General features: G+C 39.4%; 1 protein-coding gene across 7 annotated transcripts in view; it reads right to left on the bottom strand.

The window, feature by feature from the left end:
• DENND4A (DENN domain containing 4A) overlaps nt 1-18,124 on the bottom strand; it is a 51,186-nt gene that overhangs the window by 31,513 nt on the left and 1,549 nt on the right. For 5 of the 7 annotated variants that reach the window (XM_039389121.1, XM_027714779.2, XM_027714784.2 and 2 more), the window contains exons 2-7: nt 10,907-10,992; nt 5,426-5,783; nt 4,573-4,822; nt 3,527-3,596; nt 1,862-2,031; nt 929-1,170 (exon numbers count right to left, since the gene is read on the bottom strand). In XM_039389121.1, the coding sequence (XP_039245055.1) occupies nt 929-1,170; nt 1,862-2,031; nt 3,527-3,596; nt 4,573-4,822; nt 5,426-5,733 (1,040 nt within the window). In that variant the 5' untranslated portion in view covers nt 5,734-5,783; nt 10,907-10,992. The remainder of the gene's footprint in view (nt 1-928; nt 1,171-1,861; nt 2,032-3,526; nt 3,597-4,572; nt 4,823-5,425; nt 5,784-10,906; nt 10,993-18,124) is intronic. The other 2 variants (XM_039389119.1, XM_039389120.1) reach the window with 2 other exon arrangements.

Here is an 18,124-nt window from a genome sequence, read left to right as displayed (position 1 = left end):
AAATTGACCAGTCAGTTTACAAATCAGAGAAATCAGAATAGACAAATAAATCCACAGAAATCAAAATTAAACATTTCTTATATTTACTTCTCATGTTATTCATTCACAAATCCCAAAAACCTCAGCTTAAAAAAAAAAAAAACAAATCCAAACCAAAAAAAACCCAAAAACCTTCATCTTCATCACTGGAAGTTTACACTCTCAGAATTTTAAAACAAGTACAGTGATGTGAAGTGGAATAATGAAGGGGATAAACAACCACCAGAAATACTTAAGCCTCATAAAAGTTAATATTGAAGTTTAAGCAGAAAAAAAAGACTACCATGCAGTAAAACAGGAAAGCAAATGGTGTATTTGAAATCTGATGCATTAAAATGCTACTTTAGCCTAGAAATGTTAAATGGTGTTACATATCAATTACAGGTATCGACCACTTCTGGGCTGTGAGGACTTCCACTGCATTTTAAAATGTGAAATCCTTTGTGTGAGAAGGAAATTAGTTTTATTTATCACTAACAGAGGAGAATTACTAGTGCAAAATATTCCATCTGCTTTATCATCTTTCATTACACTACAAATAGGCATTTGAAAAAATGCAAACCTACGTATTTAATTCTCCTGACTTGATGTGTGCAAGATTAAAAAAGGATTTATAATCTTGCTCCTCACTATGGCTAAAGGGTGCAAAGCTAATTAAAACAGCTTTCAGAGACCTTTGCAGGCACTTAAATCACAAATAAAAACCTAGACTTCTTCAGGAAGTAGGTAAAGATACATTTAATCACAGGACAAAACTGTTTCACTTAGCGTAACCATTATATTGATGACTAAAGTAAAGAAGTATTACAGGAAATTTAGAATAAAAAAAAAAAATAAAAAGAGCTCTTATCAACTGCAAACACCATTATGAATGTTGGAAATGACTTACTTTTCAATGGGAAGGACGTGTGGCCCAGAAATGGAGTAACGATACAGAAAGGTGAGAAACTTCTTGAAAGCATCAAAGAAAGGCCAGTGGGAGAGCAGACAGATGCATTTGTTTGTCTGAACTGTTCTGCACGTGTCTGACTTGCCCTCAGCAGCAGCTGCCAAGCCCAGCTGAGATCTTTGTTTCTCTGTGAGGTTCTCTTCAGGATACAGCTCATAAAACTGAATAGCAGCACCATACACCTGCAGAAAACATCGTGGGGTTGAAGCCAGTAACTCGGCCTCGATCCTCAAAGCAACCCGACAAACCCCCAACACACAAGGAAAATCAAGTCTCTGTTACTGCTTGAAAAGCTGAATTAATGCATCATTTTTGGAAGCAATTTATCCCAGAATATTCTTATGGCTGTGAAAATCCAGACTGTCTATTAATTATTTAAAACACTTAAAAGTCATATGAGAAGGAGTAATTTATGAAACTGTTAAAGGGAGAGAAAAATAATGATTATGGAGAGTACAACTACAGTCAACTGCTCCTACAATTGCTTTTAGAGTTATTTTAGAAATCCTTTATATGCAACTCAAAGCAATATTCCCTGACATCCAATTTACTTTTTAGAACAAGTATGTACATGCAAGGTCGTTTCCATGCTTGCAATAAAAATAGAATACTTGTATGTATATGCAGTCAAATTTTATAGCTCTCTAGTTTCACAGGCTAACAGGACTGGAAAGCAAAGGAATACAGGTTTATGATCAACAGTCCAGCTCTGAAATAAATGCAAGTCACTCTTTACAGCAGCCTTTGAATTAAGCCCAAATGAACAGGTTTCAAGTTTGCCTCTGAAAATGTTCATTATCATAATCCTGAACAGATAAACAACCACATTTTTTTAATTAAATTATTAACTTCTTTTTTAAGCTTTCAAAGTACCTTTTCTGCAGAAGCTCCAGTTAGCACAAAGGTAGAAAAAACTGGGAGAGGGTATTTACTGTTTGATGGCCAACATTCAATGGTTGCACCCATAGGCAGACAAAAAAGAGGCACAGATTCTGGTAATGGGAATGATTCATAATCTTCTTCAGGATATCTGCATATTAAACCTAGAAAGGGAAGGTTTAAAGAGGCAGTTATGGAAGGAACAGCAGGAGGAGATTTGTAATAGCTCATTCCACAAAATATGCCTAGAAGATTCATATATGATTCTACACTAACTTCAGAAGATCAGTAAAGCTGTAAATTAGGGAAGAGATGGAAGGGGAGATGCTGCCACAGCCTAAGGAGAAATCACCTGACTAAAGCCTTGGACTGAAATCCTACTTTCCATTCTAGGAACTATTAATAAGTACTTCATCTTTTTCTGTTTGCAGGCTTTGTGCATCTCAGTTGTTATATTGTAATAGTTCACATTCATCACCAGTACGAGCAAAGATTTAAAATCCAGTTTAAAAAACGGTACCATGAGGTTTTCAATTATGCCAACAAAAGTTCCCTGAGAAATATATATATATGTTAAATATTAGATTTTTTTTTTTATATCAATAGAATCAATTAATTATACTGATCCACCTCAGCCAAGGATTCAGCTACTGTGCTGGGAGACCAGTGTGTTTACACTTCATTTTAAACCCAGCTGTAAAACATGCAGCTCTGAAGCAGAGGCTTTTAGCACTCAGGTCTTCAGTTACATCAGATGGCTGGAGCGACCCATCCTGTCTGATTGCCAGCCCAGGGGACTGCAAACTGAGAAGGGATACTGCAGGAAAGGATTTGGGATTTCTCTGCATCAGAGAACAGCATCACTACACACTTTTCTAATATAAAGTTAAACGTTAATAAGCAGTAAAAACTGGTAATCAAGAAGGGCAGTGGAGTTTCCCCCCCAACCCAGAACCAAAATTTTGTGCACGCTGCCACAAGATGTGGGGCCTTTTAACATTTTTATTTATTTACAAATTTACTGCCCACCTTTTAGCACAACCTAAACTCCTGTTGTTTACAGAGAGCAGCGTCTCAAAGGGATATAAGTGAATTAAAGCTTAAGTCTGAATCATGCTCATGACTTGCATGCCAAACAAAATCAGGGTTTAAAAAAAACCAAAAATGAAAACCCAACATGTTTCATCAGAGTCACAGCAAATCTAATTCTGTCTTATAAATAAAACAACAAAATAAACACGATACACAATCCAAAAATACTTAAAGAGCTCAGTGCCACTGATACTCAGGGCAGTGTGGAAGTCGACAGGATTCTTCAAAATGTTTCTTAAAGAAAGTGATCATGCAAATGCATCAAATAATTTTTGTGTTATTTTCTTCTGTGTGTGTATATATATATACACACACACACATATACACACACACATCCTTAAAAGACAGTTACCACCAAAAGAAAATTCTAAAACAAAACAGTCACGATACATAGTTCTAAGGCTTATTTTAGGACATTGTTTTAAAAGAATTCCTTAGGGAAAGATTCCCTTTTTGATAATGGCAAGACAGTGTCCAATAATTCTTCAGTACAAAATGTATCACATTACAAATGAGCCTTTACATCCTGAATTGAAGATAAGGAAAGGCTAAATAGTAGTTACATACCAGCTTTATATGATATGGTGTTGGTTTTTGCCACAGACTTTTTGTAACATAAATATACTGCTGAGCCCCACTGTAAAATAAAAAAAATTACTGGATTAAGTGATGAAATATAACAAAAGGACGTAATAGAAAAGAGTGGAGGAAAACCTCACACTGTTAATAGTTTTAAGTTCTCAAATTCTGGAGGTGAAAATAAAGAACATGGAAAGCCATGGGACAGAAAAGACCAGCACCCTCAGAGGGAACACAGATGTAACAATTTCCATAAGACAGAACTGCCATAACCCAGACAATACACAGGGACTGGTAGAACTGAGAAATCCACTTGTTAATGCCTACAGGCATTTATTGAAAAGCAAGCACAAATCAGCTCCCAGGATCTTTTTAACATGATCCTACTTGCATATGCAGTCAGCATCCTCATCAGCACACTGACTTCTGAGGACCCTACAAGTGCCAGGAAATGGAGCTGCAAATTTGACCAGGAGAAACCTAAATACTGGGTTCTGCAAATCCAAGTGCTGTAACACCTGTGTATTAATTTAGCAGGTCAGGAACCGTGTGAAGGGTTTAAACAGGTTTGCAGTCAACAGCTTCCAACATCACCTCACATGCAACTTCCTTCAAATAAGAAGTTGGTGAAACTATTGAGGAGATTAACATTTATAAAATAGCATTGTAGGTGATGGGAGAGTTTTAGAACAAAACAGAAACTATTTGTTAGATACAGAATTCCCATGACACCAGTAAAATCAGTGTCAGAAACAAACACATCTGTAAAACCTCTGGTGACACAACAGGTTCTGAAGGACCAATCCAAAGCTGCTGAAGTCAGCACTAAAAACATTTGCTCCAAGGCTTCCAAAAATACTTTGTTCCAAGCAGTAATGAAGGAATGTAATCCTCCAACTCTTCCAGTATTTGCTTTATCTTTGGAGAGCACTTCTCAAAATTTTTCACCAGGTACTCCACGAGCTGCCACAAATACTCCTCAAACGTTACATCGCTGAGCACCAAGCGCCCAAAATGCAGATTTTGAATCTTACCATACTGTTATTAAGGTTCTTGTCAACCTTGCAGAAGGTGTGAGGGGGGGTCTCTCCCTTGCTGGGGATGATGATGCAGATGTCTGTGACAGCCAGCGCGTTCTGGGTCATGTTCTCGGCGGCCCTGCGGTAGGTGATGAACACGCGCTGGGACGAGGCACTGCCACTGATGTTGGCAGGACGACCATAGGGAGTGGTCTGGATTATTTCACAGCCTTGCTTCACTCTTTCTTTCCCATCATATAAAACCCTAGTTAAAATGGGATGGGAAAAAAGTGAGAAGGCACATTTTTAAAGCACTTCGAATACCAACACTACACTGAGAACTGTAACCAAGTAATACTAATTTAACAGCAGCTCTTACATCCTCTCTGAACATTTTTACAGATAACATTATATCAAACTGCATTCTAACAAAAAATCTTCATGACAAAACTATACTAGTTTTCCTCATATATAGTTGCTTTTAAGCATTCTGTTTACTGCAAAACAGTGTTATTTTCAGTACTACTAAAGATTCATTCCCTGATGCTAGGAATGTCATACAACTCCCCTCTCTTCACTCTGTATTAAATAGCTTAAGCATCTTATCCCAATCTAAGTATATACATTGAAAACTGTAAATGGCTTTGAAAACTCCAAAATATGAAGGATCACAGTAGTCATTAAAATCCACTCAGCACTCCTTTTCCCTACCATACCAGGTTACCGCGTTCTCAAGACAACAAATATCTTCCTGTTTAGAGCTTTGCCTTGTACTTAAAAAGTATGGCACTTCAAGAAACCTGCCTTATCTGCTCATTAGTCAAATAAAGCTGTGAAAAGCACCCACTGGAGCAGAAAAACCACTCACCCCAAATCAGTGAGTGGGGGCTTGTCCCTTCCCCGGCGATAACAAAGGTATATCTGCGGTCCTACGAGGCTGCCGTTGTTGAGATCTGCAGACAGGCCTGAGGGAGTGACATCTATGCACTTATATCCCTGGGGAACTTCCTCCCCCAGGGATTTATTAAGCACTGTTACATCTGTGATGGGTTCTTTTGGCTTGGCTATTTTATGGCAGGCATCGTTGAAGTGGATTTCCTCCTCCAGTGGTTTGGAGATGTCTGTTAATCCTGCGACGACAAAGTAGTCGGCAACACGGGCCCCTTTGTCTTCCATCTTCCATCACAAGATGTTGTAACTGCTGAGAAAGAAAGGGATGCCAGTGTCTGTGAAGGCAATTGGAAGATATCAGAAGTAATAAAGTGATGTTTATTTTTAAAAACACACAATAGAAGAATACAAAAGGAATAGATTCAGGGTCAGATCACGTAGCGCTTTTCATTTGTAATCATACCCTTTCCAATTTGGGATTCTGAGCCACAGTCTTGTGAGTTAATTGTTAAATCTTGGAATGGAAAACCAGAGTGGACTCTCTGTGTTAATTTACACACTGGAGTAGCTGAACAACAGGAACAGTAACATCAAAGTTCTGTGCAAAGTTTTGCAAACAGGTCACTACTGGGCCAAAAAGCAGTTCTTGTGTATTCTGCCTACAGTCTATTACTGCATTCAGCTCACCATGACAATGGATCTTCCAAGGCTTCATCTGCAATTAATTTCCTCCCTGAATATTTAACATATATGCAAAGGCTGTCTTGATTATTCTAAAGATATAATATTTGCAGCTGTCTCGCTCTGTAAGATTTCACATCAGATATCAAGGCCAGATCTTCACAGAGTATTTTTTCAGGCTATAAGTTGATACCATTTCATTTTACAGTGTTTTGGGACTCAGATCCTTGACAGGCAACTCATCCACAGCCAGGGACATACCAGCTTTTACACGAAACACTTAAACTGAGTCCACTTCAATAGAGCACAGACCACTGTGAAACAAAAACATTCAAGACCACATGAAGTTTTTCGGAATGAGAAGGAATAGAGTCCTGCTGTTCCAGCCAAACTGTGTTGGGAAATTATATTCTTTGTTCCTGGAATGCATTGATAAAAGAATTCTTTACATATGAACTCTTCCTGTACAGTATTTTTTGCAGTGCTTGCTGCCAATGTTGTAAATTAACTTCAGCTCGGGATACACATCTGTGGGGGGATGAGAAGACAAGCAATGCATGGCACTACACGTCAGGAGATTCAGTTTTCTCTTTGTCAGAAGCTCTTGAATGCCTTTGCAAGCCACTTAAAATTCACGTTTTACTTATTTTACGGCTTGATTTTGCAAATAAAAAAAATGCTGTTTCATGGAGTATTGACAAATGAGCTAAAAATGTTTATCCAAGTCACTCATATGTGCTGGAATCTTGCTAAAGTAGCTTCAGGAAGTTTACTGTCATCGAGTTCCAGACTTTTTAAACCAGACAAGCTATTTAAGACTCCCTTTTGTTAAATTAATTTTGTTTGGGTGCAAAATTTTGTTGCAAGAGAAACCGTTACCATGCAGGAGTTTCAAGAGCTTGCTGACAGTCAGAAACTGCACTAGCAGAATTTAAAACAGTTTGAGTGGTTGGTACAAGACTTCAGTTTTCATGGAACCTTTATTCCCTTTGCTTTATTTCCCTTTATTTTTTGGTCTAGGTAGCTGAGTATTAAGCTTTATCAAACTTCTTGGATTTTACCAACAACTTTTTGTTACAACAAAATAAATTTGGACATCTCTCACTGGTAATGAGGAAAATTATGTCATAAATTGATATTGAGCATGTGATCAAATTGTTTCAAGCTGGCCTCAGATTTCCACAGCCCCAGTTCCTGCTCAAGGAGGAAGAATGTCAGGCTGTGCCTGATCACCCCTACCAAACTCATCAACCACTGCAAGAGAGGCAATTCCAGCTTCCTTCCTGCTCTTATTCTGTAGGTTGGTTGTGTTTTGCTGGACTGACTCACTCAACAAGTTTCTGAAGTTGCAAGGAAATGAGTAAAAGTTTTTATTCAAGGTTATTTACGTCATTCAAGAAAATGCCAAGAAAATATCCCCCAAATTATCTTTTATTTCTTTCTATATGGTTAATAGGCAATATGGGACACTTCAGAACACGATTCCTGGGAAACAATCACCAATGTACAGCAGAGTAACCGTTTGAAAATAACTGCTCAGCTTGTGTTTGGAGAGGACAGAGAATGCAGTCACAAAACTAAGCTTAATTTAACCTAAATTCAGTTATTTCAGAAACATCTGGAATATGTTCCTCGGCATATATGAAAGTAATAACTACAAATTCAAACTCCTCCTTGAGTGATATATCCAAAGACACACAAATTCAGCCTCTGCATATGGTGCCTATTATCTCACTGTCCATCTGGCTTCAGGGAATCCACACAGGCTGGGAACAAATGCATGGAGAGAGGAAAGATACTTCACAAAGCATCTTTAAACTGACACAAGACCAAACATTGACATCTCTTAGCTAACAGGACTGAAGTTCTAACTACTTTGAAACATTAACAATTCTCTGTAAAACGTAACCATGGTATACCACATTTTAGCTACCATAATAAGTTTTGTTCCTTTTCCCATCAGCATCATTTCACAAACCTACACTGATTTCTGGAGTGATTCACAATGCCTTTTAAGCTGAAATGAAACCAATATTTTAGTAATCAAAAATTCTGCAAATGATGGCTGTTAAAATTGCAAGCAAGCCTTTTAACTCCAATGTATTAGCAGCCCTATTCCAGTTTAATCAGCCAAGACAGCATCACAAATAAACACAAAGACATATATATTATACTGAAGAATCACACTTATCTCACTATTCATTATTTCATACTAAGTTTATACCGAAAGTCTTAAATTCAAACATTCATTTATTCCCAAAAGCACTTTCAAGAAAAACTGGGACAAGCTCTGCTCATTTAGAGCCAGTTAAAATTAGAATCCCCTACATACAAACACCTGCTATCACACAAATTTGCTTCCTAAGGTTATACCACATAATAGACAAGTCAGCAAGACTTTCATAATTTAATGCAGATTTTACAGAAGGGAGGGGGGAAAAAAAGGCCTGGCTGATGAGGCATCATCCCTTCAAATCTGCCCCATCCCTGGAAGTGTCCAAGGCCAGGTTGGACAGGGCTTGGAGTAACCTGGATTAGTGGAAGGTGTCCCTGTCCATGGCAGGGGGTGAAATGGGTGAGCTTTAATGTCCCTGCCAACCCAAACCATTCTGGGATTCTATCAAGATTTTATCCTCCTTCCCTTCTGATACAAAGGCTTGCAGCTAAAAGTGGGATAAAATGCAGAAGATACACTGCAGGGGTATTTTATTTAAGCTGACTTAGACTTTACTAGAGCTGCCCTGATACTGAAATTTTCAACATCTGGTTAGTGGGAGAGCAGATTTATGCCAACTTCATGTTAGCAGACCCCAGAAAGGAGGTATATAACTGTGAGTTAACTCAGTGACAAACAATCATTCTGTGAAAAGCATTTCACATAAACTGATGAATCTGAATAATTTCTGGAGGAGCTTTTACCATGAAGGTATTTCAAAGCATGTTATACACATCTCACAGTACAGCAAGTCAGCTTTGAAAAAAAACCCCCAAACAACCAAGCATAAAAACACGCAAGAAAAAGAAAACAGAAAAAGTCACAGGGCACAACAGCATTGCTTGAAGCAGCTGGTTCCAGAGGAAATTCAACATTTACACTTAGTGCCACATTGAGAAGCTTCAACTGCTTCTCTACACTTCAGTAAGCTGAGGATGAAAGGCTGCACTTTGAAGACAATGCCGTGGGATCATAACCTCTTACAAAAGTCCCTGGAAACAAGTGCAATCCATGGTCTTTGAGCCATCTCATGATAACAATTTTTAATGGACTGCATATAATTAATACCACTATAAACTGAACATCAAAAGCATCAGTAAGAATCCAAACCTTGCAAGTAGCACAGTCACTTGTAAAAACATTATTAAACACACACACAGACTTTGCAGATCATGACTATATAAATGTGGGAGAAGAGGGCTTTTTGCCATTTCTAAAAATATGGGAACAGAGGAAACAATCAGATAATCCTCCCACACAACCACAAACTATTAGCTTGATTACTCTGCTGAAAGACAAAGAGTAAACTGAGTTTCGTTGCTTATTCAAGTTAATTTTCTAATATCATTATATTTTTTCACAAACATTTAGGGAATACTAATTAATAACTCTTGCTGCCTGTCACCAGTGTTGTAATTCAACCAGTGTCCAAGCTTTTTGAACAGATCACATTTCTCATTCAAATGCTCTAAGAGGAAAGCACACATCAGCTTTTCCCCACCACATGACCTGGTGTGGATGTGCAGCAGGAACAGGAGTGATGCTTCATGAAGCAGAATTTCCTACAGTTGCACTGCACTGTTTGCAAGGAAAAAAATACTGATTTAATTCCTACAACCTGCTCCTACCCACAGAATTTTGTAGAGGTAACTTGTAAGTGGCTGCAGACCAGAAGAACCGCTCCAGCCATTGCAGCTTCTTCCAAGAGCCAGCTTTCCCAGACAGCAGCAAGGACCATCTGACTCCATTGGAACAGTTTTGCCAGTCCACCTCTGGCAGACAAATACAACTGCTTTGTAATCTTTTAATCTTCCTTGCCTTCATCCTCATTCCTTCCTGCATTTTTCTTTGAGACTATTAAATGGCTTATTAATTTGAGTTCCTTATTAGATCCATTTGTTTGTTAGCCTGACTCCAAAGACATGTTCCATTTGTAAACAAGGAATGAATGTCTCCTAGAGCAGGTTGGAAACCAGTGCAGGGCTCTGCAACACACCTTTTTAATTAAGCTTTGAACTGTTTTAAAACATGGTGAATTTTTTTTAAAGTACTCATCACATAACCATATTCCAAGAACTTCCTTCCTTTGAAGGCACGTGACAAGTAGATGAAGAGACACAAATTGGTGGTCAACTATTAAAAACTGTCAGTAAGTTCTAAGAGTCCCCAGTAACTCAAGTCATCCCATGGGTACTGTTGCATTACCCTGTTGAAGGATGCTGACAGGGACATGGCAGCTGGTCATGCAAGAGCAAAGTGAAGTTAACTGGACCAGGCAGTCCTGCTGTGGCTGCTCAGGACCATTTCTCAGCCATGACACAGCACAAATCACATGAGAGCTCAACAGCCTCAAGAACATGTGAATAACTGCAGTTACACAAGGAAAAAGCTTCGTGTTTCCAAAGCTGCCTGGCAAAAGTTATCAGGCAAGCCTTTTTTCCCCAGCATTTCCTTCACAGCAAGCAAACAATCCCGGGAACAAAGCAGAAGCACCTCTAGTACCACAGGAATTCCCAAGTCACAATACAAGCCTTTTGACAACTCTAGCAGTGTGTTCCCTACCTTTTCATCAGGGCATTGCTTCTACACTTTGCCTCTCTTGCTGTCAGCCAGGCTTTAACATAGACTTCTTCTTAAAGTTTCATTCCCTATAGAAACAGTAAAAACAAGAATTAAACAATGCACACATTTGTTCAAACTTAAATTTCTGCACACTCCACTGCTCCAGTCACATGAAATGAACTCTGTGAATTGTAGCTAAGATAAGGTTACATGTCACTTGACTATTAAAAAAGTACAAAACCAGACTTTAAACTTAAGAAACAAAATATCAATGCAGCACAAAATTTGATATTTTAAGAACGCAAACAACATTTGATGCTTTAAACCAAAATAAATCAAAGCACAGTTGAGCCAACCCCTTCAAATGATCTCAACTCTTCCATTATTTTCTGACAAACGATACCTTCATGTCCATTCCCAGGACTCTGCCAGCCACCAAAGTGCTCTTTCACCCAATAACCTTCCAAAGCCTACTTCAAATCATTTTTCTTTGCAAGATTCTGATATTTAAGCAGATCCTTCTTACTCCACAATCAGCAATACACACATACTCTTCCGTCCAGCCACCTTATTCCAACTCTGCTTCCAGTGGGTGACAGAGTCTCCTTGCTCATTACTGTCACAGTCACCATTTCTCCTCAGCTCTGGTAAACACCAGCAGGGACACTTTCAAACACTGTGTGACCACAGACAGCTTGAGCTTGTGTTTTACACTGAGACACGGGTAAGCCCAGCAGTCTGTGCTACATTTAAGCATTTTGGAGCAGCAGTTTTCCACAAGGCTTAGGATACCACCTCACTGGAGATACTCGGAGACTCCAGGCTCCCAGAACAGCTCATCAGACTGTAGGCAAAAATACACTTTGTCCAAAGGAGGCTTCTCTTCACCAAGGCTTGGAGAACACTCTCAGAAGATTACCATGAGAAAACAAAGTATAACATAAGCAGGGCTGGGAAGGAACACATCTCAGGAGGGTTTATGCAAACCATGAAAGATTTGCTTCCATTCCTGAAGCGGAAAAAGCTGGGGAATTAGATTATCAGAACTGTAATTTTGGGATCACAAAGTTCAAGGTTCTGTTCATAACCCCAATGTACAGGACAACCTCTCTCAGACCACACAGAACAATCAGCACTGGTAGTTCATCACTCCTACAGCCCAGAGAGCAAATCCAGCCCCAGTGCCAGGCTCTCTGACCCCCACAGCACCACGGACCAGCCCCAGTCACAGCCAGTTATTCTCCAGTACCTGACTTGGAACATTTTCACACAAGGCTACAAAGAGAGCAGGCAGCAGTAGCACTGCACAATTTCCCCCAATGGTCTGATCTGTAATATCAAGTTTCCAGCAGTGTCAGAAATTATAAATTTAGGGATCACCTGCAGACCTCAAGCACAGCTGCAAAAAGTCCAGGAATTCAGCAGCACTAACACATGAATAGTTTCCCCATGGACACTTCAAAAAACTCCTTTCCTAGTCACCTCTCTGGAAAGCCAACGAAGAGAACTAAATGCAAGAAAAATAAAAATATATTTATGCATCATAAGAAAGACAGCCAGACCTGCTGCCGGTGTACCTGCAACTCTATTTTGTATTACTTGCAGCTTGCAGAACATATTTACAATGAGTTTGTTGTTCTCCACCAATAAAGATCTACTTGTTCAAAAAAACAAGATGAAAAGGACCTACCCCAGAACATCAGAACTTCTCATAGCATTTTTATTTTTAGTAGGACATTGCCTGTACTTTTTCTTCCAGTTTCTTACTACTACAGCCGCATGAATGACAGCAACAGAGAAAGTTGCTACAAACAGGGCTAAAGTGATCAGTGCATTACTTTTTAGAGCCTACTGCACAGATCTGCCCTCTGTGATGCCAGACAACACAATAATTAACAAGAGTCCACCAGCCTACAATAAGCTCCCTTTGATGCTGCATCAATTGTTATTAAAAAGTTAAAAAACAAACAAACGAAAAACCCACAGAAAACCAAGAAAAATCCCAAGATTCTTCTGCTCTGCATCACTGGACTGGAATTGCTACCCAGTGTTTTGCAGGCCCATTCACAATTATCTGTACCAACTCATGGTTAACAACCTCTGGTCCAAACAGCTGAGGAGATAATCAAGAGAGCTCAGGAAACTTGGCAACAAAGGGTCTCTAAGAGGTGCCCAGGACACAGAAAAGTGCTGCATAAAAGGGACAAAACACAAGACCGTGGGTTTGGGAGAAGCAAATAGGAATGTAGCCAAGAACTGAGGGACAAGCAGATTTGTTCAGCAATAGGAAGAGAGAAAAACTGGGCTTAAATGCAGAGGCTAACATGGATTCAGTGGGATGACCACAGGCAGTGAGCAAGAACTGGACATGCAGAGCATCACAGCTTCGGTGAGGAAGCAGAATAAGTGGCAGTGAGAAGGCAGGGAGGAACAGACTTCACCCTGAGGAGAGAGCAGGCACATCCCACATCTCCTGCACTTTCCACCATCACTCACCAAGTCTTGCACGTGTTTGTCCTTCACTGCTCTTTGTAGTCTCAATAAAATCAAAGCATTTACTAAGAGGGTCTGACAAGGCACAGGCTGCTCTGGTGTTCAGGACAGTTGTGCCACAGCAAAACCCCATGAAATTCAACCCTGCTTCCCAAAATTCAAGGAAGTGATGTTCAAGTATCCCACAAGATTCGTGACAGAGACAAATCAGTCTTAAAACCTCCACTTTTCTTTCTAGATTACAGTATTTATGGCCAACAGGCACCACTAAAGAATGGAAAGGATTTCTGAAATACAACTGTGTTTATAGGGAGGGATGCAGAAAACAAATTGTAGCCAACGAGGGGGAGGAAAGCCAAAGCAAACACTATAAAATGTAAATATTACTTCATCCAAAGCACAGTTCAGGAGGGCGGCTGGTCCATGGTTTTTGTACAACTACTTATTATACGACAACTTTTTAAAAGGAGAGATCCCCCAAACACAATGTTCTGTTTTCCTTGGCACAGCAGATAAAGGCAAATGAAAGCAGCAAATCTTCCAATGTTGAGCTTCAAACCCAAAATCTGTAGCTGGAAATGTCAAAGTGCATCAACCAAGAGCGACAGAAGTGACCTGCTTTCACCCAGCCACGTTTGGGCACACATGCCAACCTCAGTTTTGTTCTGAAAGCATTCTCTGCCCAAATTAAATTTTGAAATTTAAGGCATGCTGGGAGGAAAGACAGGTGGGAGTTGTTTCTAACACATTTTGCTATATTTAAGAACAGACCTTAATTGCAACTTAAAATGTTTTATGTGATTTTTTTTGCCTTTGGTCAGCAAAAATGCCCTCTAAGATGAGAAAAGTGGACAACTGGATGATGACAATTATAGACAGAGTGCCTGACATGCAAAGACAGCATCTGCCAGGCTGTAACTGCTCTCTGCAGATCATCTACACACCACTGGAAAGGTTTAATGGAGGGATAGCACTCACTAATACCTCCCTCATCTACTAAATCTCTACATCCAGTTACCAAAATGTTCATCCACAGAAAAATAAGTGGGAAAGTACCACCAGCAGCTCAGCTACAAATATATCAACTACCATGTACTGCTGGGACAGTTTCCCTGCCAGCAAAATAAAGCAACATCAGGGTCTCCTCCCAAAAATCACAGTATTAGCTCAAGAGCAATGACATGCCCAGATAACCACTGCTGATCCTGATCTCGGAGGGTTAGGAATTCTGAGAATAATTCCCTAAGCCCACAAGCTTCTTCTGAAGCTCAAGACAAAACCAAAACTCAAGAGTCCAGCCCCCAAGGCCCTTCTCTGTGTTTGCATAAAGCCTGTACACCAAGTGGGGGTTTTCTCTTGGGACTTTTTCATGTTCATATGTGTACATACAACTCACACATCACACTTACTGCCTGTCCATTTTTATTTCAGATGGCTAAACTGAAATTATTTGATTAGTTAGTATGAATGATTTTTAATGACCCAAATTAAAAAAGTCAAAATTTACAGTAAATATTAAACAGGGAGGATATAATTGGCTAACTCACTTCTAACACTCCTCCTCACTCTTCTCCTGTTTTTAGATCATAGTTCCTCATTTTTTCACTCTCCTCCTGTTATTACTTACTTCACTCTATTTCAGCCTTTACAGAACTGTTATCTAATACATCTACTAGAGAGATACATATTAGATATATGCAATCTATCCAATATTTTTATTTTTACCTTTGAAAAGGTAAAAATACACCATTTAAGAGTTGGGCCAGCCAACACTTTCTAAAGTCTTTCATTTCCACTTCTCAATTTCCTCCTGGTGCTGTTTCTGAGCTCTTTAGGGAAGTACCAGTGACTAGTTCTGCGTCACAGACTCTGTTGAAATGAGTGCTACAGCTCTCAGCAGCACTGCCCCACACAGCCTTCCCTGCACGGTTTGATTTTGACTCTGCAGTCTGTGGGGGCACTTTGTGAGCACAAATGCATCAGCAGCGTATTTCCAGAGCAGTCCCCCATCAAACTTCCAGACCAGGCACAGACTAAACATGAAGGACCGCAGAAAATATCCAAGAATCATTATGCAATATAGGAAAGAACCTCATTCACTTCAAGTAATGGTTTGGTCAGTACCCACTGTTATAAACAGCTGATTTTAAACAACAGCTGAACAGTGATGATGCACTCACTGTTTATACATGTTCATCCCCTACCTGTTGGCTACCCCTCAATTAAAGCAAGGCACAACTGGCTTTAGCTTCCAGAGGATTTGCTGCTTTTAGTACAGAAAAAAAAAATCATTATTTGTGTCCACAGTAGCAAATGTTATTTAAAAGCAGAATTGATATATAAGGGAAGAGAGCCAGGGCCTTTCCTGTGCTCTTGCCCAGGACCGCCCAGCGAAGCTACAGCAGAAGGACAAGGGACAAGTGAACTCAGCCCTCCAAACCACACCTGCACTGCTGTGTGAGGGAAAGCTCAACCCAAACTGTCTTCAAAAGGTCCTAAATTTTTACAGGTTTGGTTTTGGAGTGGAACTGCAAAGTGGGGAGGGAACATGCTGATTTGGGGGGGTATTCTGTTTGTTTTTTTTACGAGAGTCATCATAACAACAATTTGAAATTTTAATACATTTCAGGGAACCTGATTAAAATATTATAACAAACAAGAGAAACATACTGGAAATGCACCAAGCCACATAAATTGCATCATGTTTTGGTAAGGCACTTATATAGAAATTATTTGGGTGTCTTTTTTTGGTTCTTTCATTACTGGTATTATTCAGTATTACAGTTCTTTCCAGGAAGCTTCAGAACAAATACCTTAATTCTACAGGTACACGTGTATCGAAACATTAACTACTGGAAGCCTCTGTCAGACTTGGAAACCACCAATACCCCAAACATTATGTTTGAACAAGGTGACAAGGTTATATTGACTTTTTATTTTCAGTCCAACTTAAACAGGACAACATTTAGCCTCCAACTTTTTGGTCGTGCCGACACTGCATTTAAAAACTGAGGTCAAAGTTGAGTAAAGGACAACAAATGGAAAGAAGATTTTCTGCAAGTCTTCATTTTGGGAGATAAATTTAAGATTGAGAAAGGGTTTGACTAAGTACCTATTGCACTACTCCCATCCCTCAACCTGTCTGGGTTTGACCACGAAGCACAACTGTTCTGCAGCCACTGTTATAAAAAGCATTTCAGCCAACTATGACTTGCAAAAGTCACTGCAACTCAGCTGCTGGGAAGCACGATGGAAATCAAAAAGGATGTTGAATATTTAAGTGACGCTGCAAATTTCTTTATCCAGCTTTCAAACCTCAAGGTTAACAAACCCCATTATCATTCAGCTTGGTCCAAAAATCATCTTCCTCTCTCAAGAGTCACAAGACAGTTTTCTGCAGCTATCACACACTACAGCAGGAATTAACCTAGAAATTAGTAAACCCTTCAATACAAAATGCTGTAGATTAAAAACTGCCAGACTGGCTTCTGGCAGTGGTGGTGCCCCCAGTTCTGTTTTAAGAGTCACACAGAACAGTTGGACGAGTTACAACCTCGCTCCCTTTAGGACCAGCTGGCTCTGCTCTCTACTTTGCTACTTTCCCTTTCAAGCACATATTCTAAATAGAACCAGGTTATTTACATTGTTCCTAACGCTTGACCTGCATCAGCTCCACTCACCTGAGCTCCACAGTGTGTGCCAGACTGTGTCAATATTTGTGCTTTTACTAACTAATAATTAACTCTGGCTGTATTAACTAGATAATTGCTAATACTGCCATTAACACATATAGTAATTCCATTAAGCACCATACTGCTGTTATATCCTATAGAACAAGATACTCACCAGAAACACAGACCTACAACCACACTGCTACAAAAAATATGAAAACTCACACGTATGAAAATCCCTAATACTGGGAAAACATTAGGAAGCCCGTATTTCAAAAAAATAGTCTTTGTGCCTTTTATCTTACTGCTTGCAGAAACAGATCTTATCTTTTGTGTTACTTTCTAATAAATTCACTGTTTAGAAGTGGCCATTGGGTAAAGCCTGTTCCAAAGGAGCAGAAGCCACTCATAACTTGAGGAAAGTACTCAACCAGCTGGACTCCAATGCTTCTACAAGTAAAACATGTACATCACAGAAGCTCTTAAGCCTGTAGAGAACCTTAATGTTTTTTTTGCTCTGCCTTTAGAGCTCCTTGCAATTTTCCCCTTCCCCAAAAGCTAACCACAAAAACTCTAATGCTCCATTTTTGTTAATGAAACAATCCCACTGCCAAGTCATGATTAACCCTAAAAAACTTGGCTAAATTCACCAGAGGTGCAGTTCTGCTTTAATGTTCACTTTAAGTGAACTCCTCAATACTCTAAAAGCAATATGGAAGTTTCACCAATACCCTAAATATATAAAATTTTTAACAAGATGAGAGAAGCAGGAGACTCTTACAAAGTAAGACTTGTCTGCTAGACACACAAACCAGAAATAATCCATTTACTCCCCTCGACCTTCCTTGGCTAGACTAACTCAATTAGTTTCCCTAAACCACCGGATACTTGCCAAGATTAAATATTTGGGTTTAATCATTCAGAAAGTAAAAGATTATGCACTGTAATGTAACACTTTTTACGGAAACCTCTGCTTGAGCAACAGTTCCAGAAAAAAAATTGTGAAATAGAGTAAAAAGCTGCCCAGAACACCACACTTCCACTCTGTTAATTC

Source organism: Pipra filicauda, unplaced genomic scaffold, assembly GCF_003945595.2.
Source record: "Pipra filicauda isolate LSUMZ 115617 unplaced genomic scaffold, ASM394559v2 scaffold70_size2993248_pilon, whole genome shotgun sequence".
Taxonomy (NCBI): domain Eukaryota; kingdom Metazoa; phylum Chordata; class Aves; order Passeriformes; family Pipridae; genus Pipra; species Pipra filicauda.
This window is presented reverse-complemented; position numbering and strand designations above follow the sequence as displayed.